The sequence below is a fragment of the Lethenteron reissneri genome, chromosome 22 (genome assembly GCF_015708825.2).
Source record: "Lethenteron reissneri isolate LAM-NWPU_2019-01 chromosome 22, ASM1570882v1, whole genome shotgun sequence".
Lineage (NCBI taxonomy): Eukaryota > Metazoa > Chordata > Hyperoartia > Petromyzontiformes > Petromyzontidae > Lethenteron > Lethenteron reissneri.
In genome coordinates this window covers 14,183,334-14,194,027 of record NC_083800.1, presented here as the reverse complement: position 1 = coordinate 14,194,027, position 10,694 = coordinate 14,183,334, and the positions used below count along the sequence as shown (strand labels likewise).

The following is a 10,694-nucleotide window of genomic DNA, read 5'->3' as shown; positions in this document are numbered from 1 at the left end:
CAATTCAGATGCGAGTCTGCCCTGGGATCCTCTTGGGCATCTCCGTCTAAAACGCAGATACGTTTGGCAGCAGCGTATTGGAGGGACGAAGGCGGCAGTGTGTAGTCTTGGCCCCACCACCTCTTGTGTTGTGTTGTCTGTAATATGTGTTCGCTAACAACACCTGCCCTAGTAGTCTATAAAGCAAAAAATAGTGAAAATGGTACATTAAGGACAGGCAAACCAACATCTGCAAATCAACTAGAGTATCCATTGCATGCCATAATTTCTATGAGCAAACGTCTCTTCTACAGGAGCCTCGCATGGGAGTATTTTCTCTCCTGCTGTATATGATAGTGGACAATATATGTATTTAATAATTATTTGAAGAGTGGTAAGACTCCATATTATGGCAAATGTGCTATGTATGATACGACGTAGCAAACATGTCACATAAACCCATCTCTGCAGAAATTAGAGTGGTATTTTCAAAAGTTGTGTGGGTTTTCTCTGGGCAAGCCAATTTCTTCCCATAATATTCTTTGGGTCTTTTGGTAAAGCCACGTAGAAAAAAAAACAATTAAACATCACGTGTCGATCGCAACACAAGCAATCGTCTTCAGGTGAGAGAGAGAAAGCTGCTGAGACAAGGTCTTATATAGGCCTGAGATGTGTGCATCAAGGTAGATAACTGATTTCACTAGAATTCAACTAGCATATTTTCAAGCCGGACTTTGCTGATGAGACCTTGCGTCAAAACCAGCTCAGAATTTGCTTGTGTTTCACTCCCAGTAAGCCTTGCAGTTGACAGGAAAAAAATACTTTAATTCTTGATGTGCAGGGACAGATATGTATAGGAGATTTACTGTAATTTATTTTTTATATAGAACTATGGATCTGCTGGTCTCCAAAGGTAACGGCATTCGGATATGGGGGTGATGGAGGAGAGGCACTGCACTGCCGTTCACCTGCGTAGAAAGTGATTGAAATGGTGTGCTGTCTATAAAATAAACTCAACATGTTTCCCAACAACTCTTTAAAAAGTCTGAAAACAGGATTAGAATTCAATAAACCACACTAAACATGCAACGTATTTTTCATAAATGTTTGGAATGTTTCATCACTTAAATATAACTATATGCCCAGTTCCTTATGATTACATATTTAAATAACATAGCAATTGGATTACATTTACCACAGTCTAATTACACTTTAAAACATATTTTGTTAAGGGGACTGAACATAAGCTTAGTTTTAAGCAAACACCTACGGTACTGAGACTGCCACACTCCACACATACGTTTCTAGACACGTCGTTGAAAGCATAACATGCTCCATTCAAACTTAACGCGGCGGTTATCATAGAGGTGGTGCTGATGAGTTGACAGGAGTAATAAGGCTCTGATTTTGGTTCGGTTATTTTAGTAAAATTCAAGACTGACATGTAGGAGAAAAAAACTATTCACAGAAAGGTCACAGAATAACATGAGATGGTGCCCCATCTGAAAACGTGTCTTGTATGATAAATATCAATATGTATTTAAGTTAAAATCCTAAAAAGAAAGTTTGTAAACGTTTTAAAATACATAAAGTTACCAATTTGAGTATTTTTTACATTTCAAGTCAATGTGAATATAACCGTTTTAAAAATAATAAAATAACGGGGACACAGTTCTTATGGGGATAACCATATGGCCCCATCCCTCCTCATGACGCCCCTCACACGTCTGTCTGTGCAGCACATGCAGTACAGCATTTTTTAAAGAAAAAAAGTAAGTACCTCATGAAATGTTTCCACAGCTATGTTTAAGATGTCATAAACTTTAAATTTATGATTTCCGTGACCACTCCGTGACTTCCATGCAAAAACTGGAGCCTTCCTGTGTGACGGTTGGAAGATGAGATTCATCAGTAACCACTGGATGCACCAAGTGATAAACAACCTCACTATGTTGTCACTATTCACCCTGCCTGTGCCTGACAACAGTGTTTCTCTTTTTTGGCCCGCGGACCACTCAGCCGATGCAAATATTTCCACGGACCACCCAGCCCCCCACCCCTAGTGACAAAACGCAATCACTTCTCTGTCTAAATACCAGGAATACAAAATGAGTAATTTTACCGGAACATAGAAAAAAATTGAAACGCAGCTATAAGCAGTTTTTTTATGGGGGCACACTTTAAGGACAGTCCAATGTTTGTGGGAAATGCTCCTTCTTCAAAGCAGACAGAATAATTACCTGACAAAAAATGAGAAAGTATCACGCTATAGAACATTTGAAATACAGATATATTTCGTGATAAATTTGGATTTTGCAAATCTACTGCTGAATGAAGGCAGCCCCATAATGGTACAACTTAACCAGTATGCACCTCCAATTGTTTTGTTATTGCTTGACAAAATTTATTTTGGTAAAGTAATTTTTTAGCAATTCCATTCATTTTTTATAGTTATATCAAATATGGAAAATGAAAAGCAAGTATAATCCTATTTTATGAAGCTCATATAGTTTTACCAATTCCCAAGATTTTCTTTATAAATTCAGTGCCTTAAATATGGAGATATTTCTGTTGATATATATTCCAAAAGCACGTGAGGGCAATTTAGCTCGGATTGGTCCAGCATTGAAATGCAGTGAATTTCGTGGCATGCATGACTTAGATGCTTGCTGTGACAACTAAGGGCCCGTCCCAGAATAAATGATATTGTATGTAGATGTCGAGACTTTCTCTGTTCTAAGATGTAAATGGATCTCATGGAAATTGGAGTGCTTGGTTAATCTTCTGGAGTGAAAAGCGTGATAAATAACATTTTATCAAATGAACCTTATGGCAGGACCCCGGGGTCCCATAAGCCCCCGGCTATTGCATAAACTGCGTTGTTGAAGGTGAACGATACGGAAATCTATTCCTCTCGACGAGCTCTACACGATGTGCTAATCAAAGTTTCAAAGTTTTGTTTCTTCTGCGCATTCGTCCTCGCTGTGCTTGGAGGACATGACAACAGAATGAACCGCGCCAGGTGGGTCGCGGCGTTTATGTGCGCGGAGTCGTCAAAAATAAATGAATTAATTATGATTTTGACTTCCGTTTATTCGGGACCCCGGGGTCCCGCCATAAGGTTCAAATATTTCTGATGTCGAGTTTATTTATTCACACCGGGGATGCCCCATGCTATGTCATGTATTATGCACGAGGCAGTGGCTGTGGTTTAGATATTTAGCCACAGCCACAGCATCAGTCACAACGAACTCGTCATACCAAGAGGCTCTTATCTGCCATCCTTCATATAAACGTATCGAATAAACGGGTACAAATTTACATCCACTAACCTCTGCTGGTAACAGGAACTATGGTTGAATGATTATGGATGAGAGTGGTTTTACTGTATCTCAAGATGTCATCTGTAAGAGGTTGCTCAAAGGGAATTGAAGAGTGGACAGTGAGTTGGATGATTGGATACTTTTGGCCGAGGGAAAGAAGCGGAAGAAGGCGTATGGTAACTACAAATGTATACAGCAGTGGGACAGGGGTCGTCCTGAGTTCTCTCAGGTCTTGGTGTCTTCTCCCAGCACAGGGAGGGATAGATCACAGCGGCAACGCTCTCGTGCTGCTACGCCGGCGAGCAGCGCCTCCGTCTACACACACCATGCAGGGCACCATCGACAGGATTAGTCTATGAGACCAGACCAGATATTTCATATGTCTGTACCAACTGAGGTGTTTTTTTCAAGAGTAGTTTATGAACAAGACGATTCAGGTGCACACAGAGGATGAAAGGAGATTTACACCAGCACAAACACATTCTGGATTCCAGTAGAATGGAAACCTGTCTAAACCGCATGTTTCAATAAACTGATTCAATACACTGTGCAACTCTGGTGTCTTTCTAAGCTCTTATACTCTTGTAGAAGGGAAAAAAGGGAAGGGTGGGGGAAGGGGGGCTAAATGCCCGAATGAATGATCTTAAGAATCAATGCCCACTGGACCACCTGAGGTGTTATAACAAATAATTAACTCTTATTAGCCATAAATAGGTTGGTACCATTAAAATGTTGTTTTGTTAAATGGTATCCCTTTCTGCTCTGGCCCAAGGACTAAACTAAACTGAGCAAGACCACTGGGCATTTCAACATTATATAGAATAAACATCACTATTTTGCTGTACAGATAACAGTAATTCAAACGTTAGTAAAAAAATATTCAAACCTACCTTCACGGATATTAAGCAAGGCTGTTTGTACATTTATTATTATTTCAAGTTAACGTAGAAATCACCAAACTTAGTTAAAAATTGTTTAATTTAGAAAATTGTGCTTTATCAAGGCATGGTCACTAGAAGGGATGATGGCTGGTGGTCAAGACTTACGGAGTGGCAATCAAAGGAAGAAACGTGCCCTAGAGGATGCCCTTTATGAAGATGGAGGGATGAAAGCTGCAAAAAAAATGCAGGTGCTAAATGGATTTCTACACCACAGGACAGTGACTTGGGAAGGCTCAAATCCAGCAGTGAATTATGGCTCATCATGATGAATATATGAAACAAGAATGACATCTCCAGTTTGACACCATTGGAACCTCCTTTGCCAGTAGAAAAATATGATAATTAGTTTTTTACCCTTTTATCTGGCACCAAAACTGACACCTTTTTTTTACAAGAAGTCATGTTTGCATTGACCACAATACCTGCAGTCGGAATGCAAACAAAAAACACAACTCTGATAATGTATGCACTGCCCTTGAAATTGATTGGTCCACACCCGAGACAGCTTTTCTTAGAGCGTAGTCTCACATGGTGTTGGACCAGATGACGCCAAAAGGCGCACAACTCAAAGACAATGCACCATCAGAGTATGAGAGCTGGGGGTAAGCATTTACATTCATTTGAATCGACACACAGCCTCACATTAACACGTTTACCCAGCCATGCGATTGTACAGCAGGAGGTTGGGACTTACCTGTGTGTTCAAGTTGTTGGCAGCTCGCTGCATCTCACTGAGTGCGCGTTGCATGAACTGGAAAGCGTGACAGTCTACACAAGGGTGCACTGTGAAGGATCACACCCACACACACAAGGCACACACAAAGACAAATATCAGAATGAAGCGAGCGACATAGGCGCCCAGCACCACGACTGACTGCCTATGTCTCCCTAGTGCTGCTGTTTACACACCGCACAAGGTACTCGTTTAAGGCTGAGCCGACCTACGGAAGGCTCAAGACTGGTTCAAATATTCGCTGCCACTGTTATTGGTCGTGGGCGAGAATATAACTCGGGTCGCCGTGTTCGTAACACAGCACGCTGACCGCTGTGCCAACGCTCCCCCACATACACAACACACGCACACACATATGATGTCATACATAACAACAACTTCCATTCGCCACTAAGTGGCGGTGATGTCACCACGACGCTTGTGCCAGGCCATGTGCACCTTGAGGCCACGTGAAGTGTCGAACGCCCGCTGGCAGGAGGTCACGGGGCAGACCCAGGTGCCACGGGTCAACTGACTGAGATGACCGAGACGAGTGGCTGATGCACCACCTGTGCGCCCTACTGTGCCAACTTGCTGTGCTTTAGCCACCCGGCGCTCCGCTCGTTGTTGTGAGCGTCGCTCATCCGCCCTCCGTTGTTGTTGGAGGGTGACTGCTTCCAACTGCCCAGTAGCGTCCTTCACGAGCCTCCTCCACTGAGGCCGATCTTGACACCGCTGGCACCAGTCATCGGCAAGTCCACTCAGCTCCACATCTTCTTGTACCACGTCACTCCATTTCTTCTCTAGCCCATGTCGTGCCCATTTAGCCCTCTCTATCCGGCCGAACAAAAGCTGTTTAGGCATGCGGTGGCTGTGCATGCGGGCTACATGACCCAGCCAACGCAGCCTTGCCTGCCTGATGAGCTCACCGATGGGACTTTGCCCAAATCTTTCAAGGATTTCTGAGCTCCTCACACAATCCAGCCTCATTAAACCCAGGATGGATCGTAGGCAGGCCAGCCTAAATGTTTCTAACTGGCGAAGATGTTCCATTAGGGGGGTCCACGTTTCGCAAGCATAGAGAAGGGAGGGAATGACCGTGGCCAAGAAGACCTGAAGCTTCGTGCGGAGCGACAGACCAGGTAGCTTACACACAGTGATATGCAACCGATGAAAAGATATTGCCGCTCGACTGATTCGGAATGAGACCTCTGCTGCTAAACCGGAGTCGGTCATGAGCACACTACCCAGGTATGGGAAACTCTCCACTCTCTCCACAACTGCCCCATCACCGATTGGGAGTTGTGGGGGTGGAGTGTCCGATGGTACAAAATACCCAGGCAGGTGCTTCGTTTTGGTGGGGCTGATGGTAAGGCCCCACCTCTTAGTGGCACACTCCAGTTTCAGCAGGAGTGCCTCCAACTCCTCCTCTGAATGAGCCGCAATTACCAGGTCGTTGGCATACATGATGTATCTTCTTAGTTCTTTCGGTAAAGTCACGTAGAAGGGAAGTAATAAAATAATAAAAATAAAACATAATAAAATAAAATAATTCTCACGACGTTTCGGCTACAACGCAAGCAGCCGTCTTCAGGTGAAGAATGAGACAATGCCAAGCTAGGAGCTTATATATAAGCTGCGTTGGAGGTGGAGGAAAGAGCGCCTTAACAAAAGAATGTGCATATGAAGAGGAATTTAGCATATTCATGGAAAATGCATATTCATGAAAAATACATGATGTAGTTGACCAATAGGGAGCCATCCTTTGACCGCAGCCGGGCATCGATCAGCCTCCCATTGTATCTGTACCAGATGGAAATTCCTCCGGTACAGCTACTGAAGGCTTCACGAACTATGTGGTCGAAAAGATGTTAAATAATGTTGGAGCCAGAGGACATCCCTGTCGCACCCAAAGGTGTACAGGGAATGGCTCTGACTCTCGGCCACGTAGTTTAACCCGGGCCTGCTCACCATCATGAAGGTCCTTAATGAGCATGAGCAGAGGGTCAGGGACTCTGAAAGCACGAAGAACAACCCAGAGCCCAGGCCTACTGATGGTATCATAGGCCTTAACCAGGTCAATAAAGCAGAGATGTAGGTCTTGTTGGAATTCCCTACACCTCTGCTGCAGCAGATGGACAGAAAATATGGCATCTGTGCAGGACCGCCCTTTCCGGAAACCGCATTGGGGCTCTGCAAGCCTCTCCTCAGCATGCCTAGCAAGGCGATGTTGAATAATCCTTGCCAGGACCTTTCCCGGCACACTGAGGAGTGAGATGCCCCTGTAGTTGTTACAGTCTGCGCGTTCCCCCTTCTTAAAGAGGGGGACCACCAGGGCATCCTTCCAATCCTGCGGAACCCGTCCAGTGGTCCAGACTGTTGTTATGATGTCATGTAGGGCAGTCTGTGCACAAACGCCACCCTCCCTCAGCATTTCGCTTGGAAGATCATCTCTGCCCGGTGCCTTTACTGGTCTCAGACTCTGGATCGCGTTCAGTACTTCCTCAGCAGATGGCACCTCAGCCAGCCACTCATAGGGGGTGACTTCTTCTTCCAATATTTGAGGCACCGCAGCCTCAGCAGGGTCATCCCCACTTTGTGCCACGATGTTTTCCTGGCTGAGGGATTTCCCCTCCCCCAGGACCTCACCGAAATGCTCAGCAAATCTGCAAACCTGTTCCTGAGGGTCGGAGATTGGATCACCGTTTTTCCCCTAATGATGGTAATAGGTGTGGCGCTGCAGGTTACTTTTTTGATGGAGTTAAATAGGGATTTGTGATCACGGGCCTCCTCAGCAACCCGCGACCACCACCCGTCCTTGCAGCGCCTCACGCCTCTACGAACATCCGAGTGAAGGCTGCGGTAAGCCTCCTCATTCTCTGACGTGGGATGCTGTAGACGATTCGAGTGGGCCTGTCACTTCTTCTCAACCATCCTGAACACCTCCTCTGTCAGCCAGGGTCTCTGAGGAGGTCTGGATCACGTACCCAAAGCAGCCATTGTAGCTGCATGAGTCACAGTCCTAAACCTCGCCCATTTACCCTCGACATCAGGAGTGGGGGACGATGCCAACCCCAGCCGCAAGCGATAATTAAATTTTCGCTTGCAACTTTCATCAGCTAACTGAGACCAGGCCACCTTAGGTTGGAATGGGGTCCTGGGTGTACACCCACCACCGGAGTGGAAGAATGGTAGGCGCATCTTACAGATGACTAGTCGATGGTCAGAGGGCAGATCAGCTCCACGGTAGGTCCTGGTATCAAGGACATGGGCTCGCATCCGCTGGTCCATCACTATGTAGTCCAGCAGATGTTCTTGCTTGGACCCGGCATGCATTCATGATGTTGTGTGGATGTGCCGATGCCGGAACAGCGTGTTGGTAATTACAAGCCCATGGGCTGCACAAAAATCTAGCAGCCTCCTACCGTTGCTATTGAGCTGATCTGGCCCATGCCTTCCAATCACTCCAAACCAGGTGCCAGCATGATGACCAACTCAGGCATTGAAGTCACCCAACAAAATTACACTATCCCGAGGGGCCACTTTAGCCAGCACCTGTGATAGGAGGTCATAGAAGGCATCTGACTCATCGGCCTTGCCTGCATCCCTCCACGGATGTTCGTCTTCGGTGGGGGCATAAGTAACCACGACCACCACTCCTCGCCTCCGGTTGATGGGAAGGTGAGCCCAAAGTAGCCTGGGGCTTACAGCTTCCCATACTTTACCGCCACGCTCCCACATCTCCTTCATTCTTTTGTTCAGAAGAAGAGCCACACCCTGTTGTTTGGCAGTCTCCTGCCCCGAGTAGAGGACTGTCCACCCCTCATGGTGGCAGGAGCCAGAGCCGGTCCACCGGACCTCCTGTATGCCACAGAGATCCAGGCGGCAGAGGTCGCAAACGGGTTTTGATTCCTTACCCGTACCCGGCCGCACCAGGGTCGCAAACGGGTACCCGTACCCTACCCGATACCCGGCTACCCGTACCCGGCCGGGTATCGGGTAGGGTACGGGTACCCGATTGCGACCTCTGGGATGAAGCCATGTTGCAGGCGCGGGTGGGTTGATTCTAGGGACTTGAATTGTGAGAAGCGACAAGACGTTGGGAAATGAGTGACAAACGGTGACTCACCAGTGACTCACGGCCTACCCGTACCCGGCCGCACCAGGGTCGCAAACGGGTACCCGTACCCGGCCGGGTACGGGTAGCCGGGTATCGGGTAGGGAACGGGTATCGGGTACCCGGTTGCGACCTCTGCCAGGCGGTACCGGTCCAACTCCCGACAGAGGAGAGTAGCCTCTCCTCCGCAGCATGTCACACACACACACAACACGTCACACACTCACAGCACACTCACCATCCACACCACTCCAACAGCACACACAGAACATCATATCACACCAACACAGTACACAAATACAACACCAGCACAGCAATAAAATACAGTACATAACCACAGCACACCTTACAATCACGTAAATAGTATACAAATACAGCACACCTCACCAGCACAACACACCCAATAAAAACACAATGGCAGCACACCTCAAGAGCACACACAGTTCACAAACACAGCATTCCTCATCATCACACACTGCACCAAAGACAAATATCTCCCGTATAGCCTTAACGCATTGTTGGGGCAAGTGCGGTTAGCGAGCAGCACCTATGAAGGCCGGCACGGCACACGAGGGGTGGGTGGCCAGTCCCATGCCCGGCCGCCTTTGTCTCCTGAGTGGCGATGTTTACACACCGCAACAGGTACTCATTTGTGGCTGGGTCGACCTAGAGGAGGCCCATGACTGGTTTTGATAATCGTCACCGGTATTGGCCGTGAGCAGGACTCGAACTCGGGTCGCGGGGTATGTAGCGCAGTGCCCTGACCGCTACACTAATCGCTCCCCATACACACAGCACCACCACCACCATGACAATACACACAGCGCAGCCCCTCTGCACAGGAGCACAGCACGTCCCCGCAGCAGCGGCCCACGTCGCGTACGCAGCTCACGTACTCTCGCTGCCATCCTGCGCGGCACCCGAGACGGCTGCTGTTGTCGCTGCTGTTGCAGTCCAGGCGAGAAGCAGCGTCAGCACGACGACGACAACGGAAGGGAGGACGCGCTGCCGGGACATGTCTCCTCGGCGCGTGACGACGGGGGGATGAATCTTGATCTCGCGTGCCCGAGCACTGCTACTGCGGGCTCAGAGGGCTCGGAGGGCCGTCGTGTGGCGGTGCGTCCTCTGCGTGCGCTCACAAAGACGCGGCAGCCTCGCTGGGCGGGGCTGCCCCGCGCGCCCTCTCGGCGCTAATTGAGCCGCCACTCAGCTCCGCCGCTCACTCACCGTGACATTCAATTCAGTTTCAGTTTTCATTTATTTGGTATAGCCCTGTGAGCCATTCGGCTCTTGAATCGGGTGCAACCGCAACAAGCAAAAAACTAAAACATGAACAAGAAAACATCTTAAAGCGACTATGTGACTATGTGCAAACAGAAAATTCAAGAAAAGACAGCAAAATATTGCAGAAAAAGCACCGTACACCAACACATCACACGCGAGTCCGGGCACACCACCACCAACTACAACTACCCCCCCGCAGTGATGATGGCCACCCTTATGCCAGGCGCATACCAGGCTACTGGAGGACAAGAGCCTCTCCACGCCATGCGAGTCGGGCTAGGGCTATTTAAAACCGTACACTTCAGCACTATACTATTCTTGATAACAGTAATTTGTTC

At 47.7% G+C, this 10,694-nt stretch overlaps 1 protein-coding gene across 1 annotated transcript; it reads right to left on the bottom strand.

Moving 5' to 3' along the window:
* Positions 1 to 2,841: 2,841 nt before the first annotated feature.
* NICOL1 (NELL2 interacting cell ontogeny regulator 1) lies at positions 2,842 to 10,211 on the bottom strand. The gene is made up of 3 exons (XM_061556628.1): positions 9,969 to 10,211; positions 4,938 to 5,026; positions 2,842 to 3,617 (listed from the first exon to the last, which is right to left on the bottom strand). Exons 1-3 carry the CDS (start codon positions 10,087 to 10,089, stop codon positions 3,528 to 3,530), a joined length of 300 nt encoding a protein of 99 aa, XP_061412612.1. The 5' UTR covers positions 10,090 to 10,211; the 3' UTR covers positions 2,842 to 3,527.
* Positions 10,212 to 10,694: the final 483 nt, after the last annotated feature.

Excerpts from the sequence above, each read along its gene's own strand:
- NICOL1 (XM_061556628.1), bottom strand. The coding sequence starts at position 10,089 with ATGTCCCGGCAGCGCGTCCTCCCTTCCGTTGTCGTCGTCGTGCTGACG. Across the intron at positions 5,027-9,968 it reads CGCGCAGGATGGCAGCGAGA|TGCACCCTTGTGTAGACTGT; the intron begins GTACGTGAGCTG and ends GATCCTTCACAG. Across the intron at positions 3,618-4,937 it reads CCAACAACTTGAACACACAG|ACGGAGGCGCTGCTCGCCGG; the intron begins GTAAGTCCCAAC and ends TGGTGTGTGTAG.